Source organism: Sander lucioperca, chromosome 15, assembly GCF_008315115.2.
Source record: "Sander lucioperca isolate FBNREF2018 chromosome 15, SLUC_FBN_1.2, whole genome shotgun sequence".
NCBI lineage: Eukaryota > Metazoa > Chordata > Actinopteri > Perciformes > Percidae > Sander > Sander lucioperca.
This window is the reverse complement of record NC_050187.1, coordinates 6,282,387-6,288,386: the sequence shown is the minus strand read 5'-3', so window position 1 is coordinate 6,288,386 and position 6,000 is coordinate 6,282,387. Positions and strand designations below refer to the sequence as shown.

Below are 6,000 nucleotides of genomic sequence, written 5' to 3'. Positions count from 1 at the left end.
CAAAGTGTGGTGTGCAAAAGTATTATGCCCCCCTGAGTCAATACTTTGTAGAAACACCTTTCACTGCAATTACAGCTGCAAGTCTTTTGGGGTATGTCTCTACCAGCTTTGCACATCTAGAGACTGAACTTTTTGCCCATTCTTCTTTGCAAAATGGCACAAGCTCAGTCAGATTGGATGGAAAGCGTCTGTCAACAGCAATTTTCAAGTCTTGCCAGAGATTCTCAATTGGATTTAGGTCTGGACTTTGACTGGGCCATTCTAACATGAATATGCTTTGATCTAAACCATTCCATTGTAGCTCTGTCTGTATGTTTACGGTTGTTGTCCTGCTGGAAGGTGAACCTCCGCCCCAGTCTCAAATCTTTTGCAGACTCTTACAGGTTTTCTTCTAAGATTGCCCTGTATTTGGCTCCATCCATCTTTCCATCAACTCTGACCAGCTTCCCTGTCCCTGCTGAAGAAAAGCATCCCCACAGCATGATGCTGCCACCATGTTTTACGGTGGGGATGGTGCGTTCAGGGTGATGTACAGTGTGTTTTCCGCCACACGTAGCGTTTAGCATTTAGGCCAAAAACCAGAACACCTTCCTCCACATGTTTGCTGTGTCCCCCACATGGCTTGTGGCAAACTGCAAACAGGACTTCTTATGGCTTTGTTTAAAAAATGGTGTTCTTCTTGCCACTCTTCCATAAAGGCCCGATTTTTGGAGTGCACAACTAATAGTTGTCCTGTGGACAGATCCTCCCACCTGAGCTGTGGATCTCTGCAGCTCCTCCAGTTACCATGAGCCTCTTGGCTGCTTCTCTGATCAATGCCTGTCAGTTTAGGTGGATGGCCATGTCTTGGTAGGTTTGCAGTTGTGCCATACTCTTTCCATTTTCGGATGATGGATTGAACAGTGCTCTGTGAGATGTTCAAAGCTTGGGATATTTTTTTATAACCTAACCCTGCTTTAAACTTCTCCACAACTTTATCCCTGACCTGTCTGGTATGTTCCCTGGGCTTCATGATGCCGTTTGTTCACTAATGTTCACTCTAACAGACCTCTGAGGCCTTCACAGAACAGCTGTATTTATACTGAAATTAGATTACACACAGGTGGACTCTATTTACTAATTAGGTGACTTCAGAACGCAATTGGTTGCATTGGATTTTATTTAGGGGTATCCGAGTAAAGGGGGCTGAATACTTTTGCACGGCACACTTTTCCGTTTTTTATTTGTAAAAAAATTTGAAAACCATGTATCAATTTCCTTCCACTTCACAATTATGCACTGCTTTGTGTTGGTCTATCACATAAAATCCCAATGAAATACATTTACATTTGTAGTTGTAACGTGACAAAATGTGGAAAAGTTCAAGGGGTAGGAATACTTTTGCAAGCCCCTGTATCTACATGGTTGAATGTACCATTTGTTAAGTTGCTTTGGATAAAAGATAAATGAATGTGCACACACGTCTTTTTTTTTTTTACACACCATTTTTATTATAAAAGCAGGAATCAGTATTATGATTCAACCATAATAAAATGTGTATATATACATTACACAATTATTCCTAATTTTATAACTACAATTATAACTAAAGTCGTCTGAGGCTCCGGTCTCGTAGTTATCTGCTGAGGGACTCTCTCAGCTGCTCGTACATCCTCTGGTCCTGCACAGGGAACACACAGGCACAGTCACTGTATTTTTGTGGTTTTCACACATGGAAATAAAAGCTGAGTCAGCGCCGTCTCAAATAGGACCTAAAGAAGGATGTGTGAGCCCTGCCTCTCTTCCTGGCACTCCTCAAAACAATCAGTGAGTCAGTCGGTCAGTCAGAGGTGAGGAAGCAGAGAGCTTTCCATCTGACACAGTCCATACATCTACAGTCCAAGCTCTTTTTGTTGCTAGTGTTTAAGTGTTTCCTGCATAAGGCTGGGTACCGAATTCAATTCCTTTAGGCACCGACCGAATTGCCTCCATAGTATTGAGTATTGAAAAATGCCTCATCATTCAATACTGTAATGGTAATTTACATTTTTATTGTTTTATTAATGGTAAATTACAGGTTTGTTCTATTGCTTAAACATTTCATAGTTTCTACCTTTAGCACAAATGTTTCAAAGTAGATGTGTTATTGCTCCTTGACTTCGGAATTCCCAAGTTGCCATTTCCTGATAGACAGGAACTGGTTCAGACCAGACTTTCCCTCCCTCCCTTTACTTTCAGCCTCGTAGAAACTAGATAAGGATGCTGCTCTCCCAACATTCTTTGTTCATTCTCTCAGACTCTCCTGATGAACTGAACCTTCTTTGCGCAAATAATAAATACTTAAAAGACATTGTTGATTGAAGCTTTATTTCAGATCTGTATGTATTAGAACTTCCACCACAACACCCAATTTCAATACCTAAAGGAGTAAATCTCATCAGCATCAGTGAGCAAATAAGCACACAGCATCTAAAATCTAATAATGCTGCTGATTGGCTGTCTAACGTTACATGTCGTAGAGACGCGGGAAAAACTCTACGTTACACACAGAGACGGGGCTCACGTAATAGGAGCTGAAAAATGAATAAAAACGTGTGCCGTAATGTTGTAATTTCTTTTTGTTAAAATAGATTTTATAAAATTGGTATTGAAAAAAGTATAGTTTAGGAACTGGAATCAAATTCACGGTATAGGCATCGGTACTGGTATTCTTTTTAAAGATACCCAGCCCTTTTCCCGGAACACTTAAATTATTATTTTCTGACAGTGTGAAGGAAGTCTGAATGTTGCAGGGTGAAGTGTGGGACAAGTCGGACTGGTTCTCCTGATCACTTGATAGCAGGGAGGTTCTGGGACAGAGATCTGACAGACTGCAGTGATAAACAGTCTGTATGCATCTGCAGCATCTGGAACACTGCCAGAGTAATGAACCACTGCTGTAGAGCATCTGGAACACTGCCAGAGAACCACTGCTGTACACGGTGAGCTATCAAACTAAATAAAAAACTAGTGCTGTCAGTTAAACGCGTTATTAACGGCGTTAACACAAATCCATTTTAACGGCGTCAATTTTTTATCGCAAGATTAACGTTCTTTTTGGCCTAGCAAACTTTGTAGTTTTTTTCACATGCTGTTGCAACAACTAGTAACGTTAGAAAAACTACAACACCACACCAGATCTAGCTAGACCGGAAACAAAACAACACTGCGCACACACTTGTTTGGGCTTGCGAGCCGGCCAAAGAGTAGTAGGCTAACGTTATGTTTTGAGTGGATGGCGAGCGCGAGACGCCGAAATGGATGCCAATAAGATTCTGAATGGAAAGTTTACTTTTAAAAAGTTGTCAAGGGGGACAGTAGTTTCACGCATACACAGCCTGTATGACACGGAGAAAGCAGCCGAACTGGAACTGCTGTCTACATCGTTTTCCCCCACCCAACTTTCTTTACGCGTCTGCATGCGTCTTCAACCTCTTGTCTGACTTTGGCCGTTATCTGGTCGCGTTGCCGGTTGCACGGTGCCGCTGCCAAATAGCCTCGGGAAGGAACATGTAGTAGTGTAGTCGTTCAACATGTAGTCGTTCAACAGAAAACTTAGACTGGACAGATCTCAGTCTAGCTAGCTGTCTGGATTTACCCTGCAGAGATCTGAGGAGCAGTTAACCAGAGTCCTCATAAATCCACCACAGTTTAAAATTCCAACACAAAGAAAGTGGAAGGTGATGGACATCCGGCAGAATTTCCGACAGCACTCTAGCAATCCCGGAAGTGGAACGTTGTGGATATAGACTAGGTCTGGCCCCACAGAGGCTAGCTTAGTTTCAGACCTCTGAGTCACTGCGCACATCTCTAAATTTGTTTAGGGATTCAAATTAGGTTATAGCAATGAAGTATAAACCAAAAAATGGAGTGTGAACTGTTGGTCATGTAAACACAATTCAGTTTGCCTGCTTTTCTGTGATAGTCTAAGGCCAGGGACCAACATGTAAAGACGATTGTCACTGTACGAACATCATGTCCAAGATTTGTAAAAAACTGACAAATGTGTTGTAGCTCACAGGTTAGACCAAAATAAAAATAAAAGATTAAAAATGAAAACCTAAACAAAACAAAAACAATTCTGTTGAGGTGTCACAGGACAGGACTGTACCGTTCTGTGATTTTTCTCTCTGACTCAAATCCTGATGTCATAAACTCAAAGTTATCATCTTCCTACATGAACCACTTGACCATCAGTGTAAAGAAAACTGAATGTATGTATTTCCACTCACCCAGAAAAAGTATCTTTTACTGATTCTATTACCTTTGCAAACCAAGATCTTGTCATCACAAAGACTTACAAATATCTTGGTGTGCTACTTGACTCACACCTTACATATCGGGAACACGTTTCTAACTTAACAAGAAAGTTGAATCAGAAACTTTATGTGTATAACAAAATAAGATCATATCTTTCCTTTTCTGTTTCTGAAACCTACCTACATGCAATTGTGTTTTCTACAATGTCCTACTGTCTTCCTATTTGGTCTCTTACCACTAAGGAAATTACTGAACCAATAGCACGACTATACAGTCAAGCTCTTAAGATCCACAGTAATCTCCCAAAGTGGTCTCACCATTGCATCGCACTTGCACGCTCAAACGCTCTGACTTACCAGAACTACACAAACAGCCACGCTATTGCATTTTATTTTTAGATTCAAAATAGCACCTTACCAGCACTTGCTGCACTTCTCCCAACACACAATATGAGACCAGTACATCACTAGGTCAGTCTCACAGGCATTCATTCCAGTTCCCTCATACAAAAACAACTATGGCCAGAAATCCTTTTTTTATAGATAGACCAAAATTTGGAATGACATTCCCCATCACATTAGAGCACTACCATCATCACATATTTCAAAAAGGCACAAACTATTTCTTCTCGACAGTTAAACTTGCACACATTGTTTGCAATGTTTATATTGTTGTTTTTCGTTGTCTGTATCTGGCTAGCCCATACTAATGTCCTGTACCTATGTTTTTGTCCTCATGTGCTGTAACTGAATTGTTGTTTTAGCTGTCCGTATCTGTCTAGTCCATGCAGATGTCCTGTACAAATGTTTATGTCCTTATGTACTGTAAGTTGTGTTTAATGTTTTATTTTTCTGCAGAACAGGAACCTGCTGGAAACCTGTTTTTAAACTGAGTCAGGCCCGTTTATATTGTAACTTAATGTTAATTTTAACTTTCCTGTATAATAAATGAAAGAAAGAAAGTTTACACTTTCTTACCTTTTTGGACACAGATGGTCGAACTTTCTTGAAGGCATCATCAAAGTTCTGTTTGCTCACTCTGATGTCAGCGACAGAGCCAGAGGAGTATGTGTGACCTGTGTGGAACAATGAACACAAACAGTCACCTGGGCATGAGACACAGTCCTGTCTGGTTTATGTTGCTTTCTGTCATGTCAAAGTTACGGTAGTTACCATTTTTTAACTTGCCCTTTCCACTCATGTTAGCATCCAAGTGCTAATTACAATGTACAACTGTGAATCGTTTTCCCCAGTTCTTGTTTTCCCCAGTTCTCGTCACTCTGTTGGCTAACAGAGTGACGAGAACTGCTGTGCCACTGAAAAGGGAAAACGATTCACAGTTGTACATTGTAATTAGCACTTGGATGCTAACAGGCTTGTTAGCATAGGGAGGAAACCCTATGCTAACCCTATGAGGAAAAATAGGGAGTCTGATCTAACCAACTGGAGGTCAGAACATTAACTGTTCTGCACTCATTTAGTTCAGCTACTGCTTGTTCTTCTTTGTGTGTCTTTGTTCATGTAATAACTAAACATTCCTCATTTTAGAATGCAGCTAAATCTGTGCGAATATATCAGACTTTCATAATTTGTAACATTGTGCAGGAATTTTCTGTTTCTAATATATATTTTTTCCGAGTTGTTCTTTCCACATTCAGACTTTTTTTTTTAAAATCCAAAGGGCTGTACTGAGTGATTGCCATTTTTCCACAGTTCACAATAA

General features: G+C 40.4%; 1 protein-coding gene across 5 annotated transcripts in view; it reads right to left on the bottom strand.

Moving 5' to 3' along the window:
- Positions 1 to 1,477: 1,477 nt before the first annotated feature.
- nvl (nuclear VCP like) overlaps positions 1,478 to 6,000 on the bottom strand; it is a 50,198-nt gene continuing 45,675 nt past the window's right edge. For 3 of the 5 annotated variants that reach the window (XM_031321583.2, XM_031321582.2, XM_031321584.2), the window contains exons 23-24: positions 5,256 to 5,354; positions 1,478 to 1,660 (exon numbers count right to left, since the gene is read on the bottom strand). In XM_031321583.2, the coding sequence (XP_031177443.1) occupies positions 1,616 to 1,660; positions 5,256 to 5,354 (144 nt within the window). In that variant the 3' untranslated portion in view covers positions 1,478 to 1,615. The remainder of the gene's footprint in view (positions 1,661 to 5,255; positions 5,355 to 6,000) is intronic. The other 2 variants (XM_031321585.2, XM_031321586.2) reach the window with 1 other exon arrangement.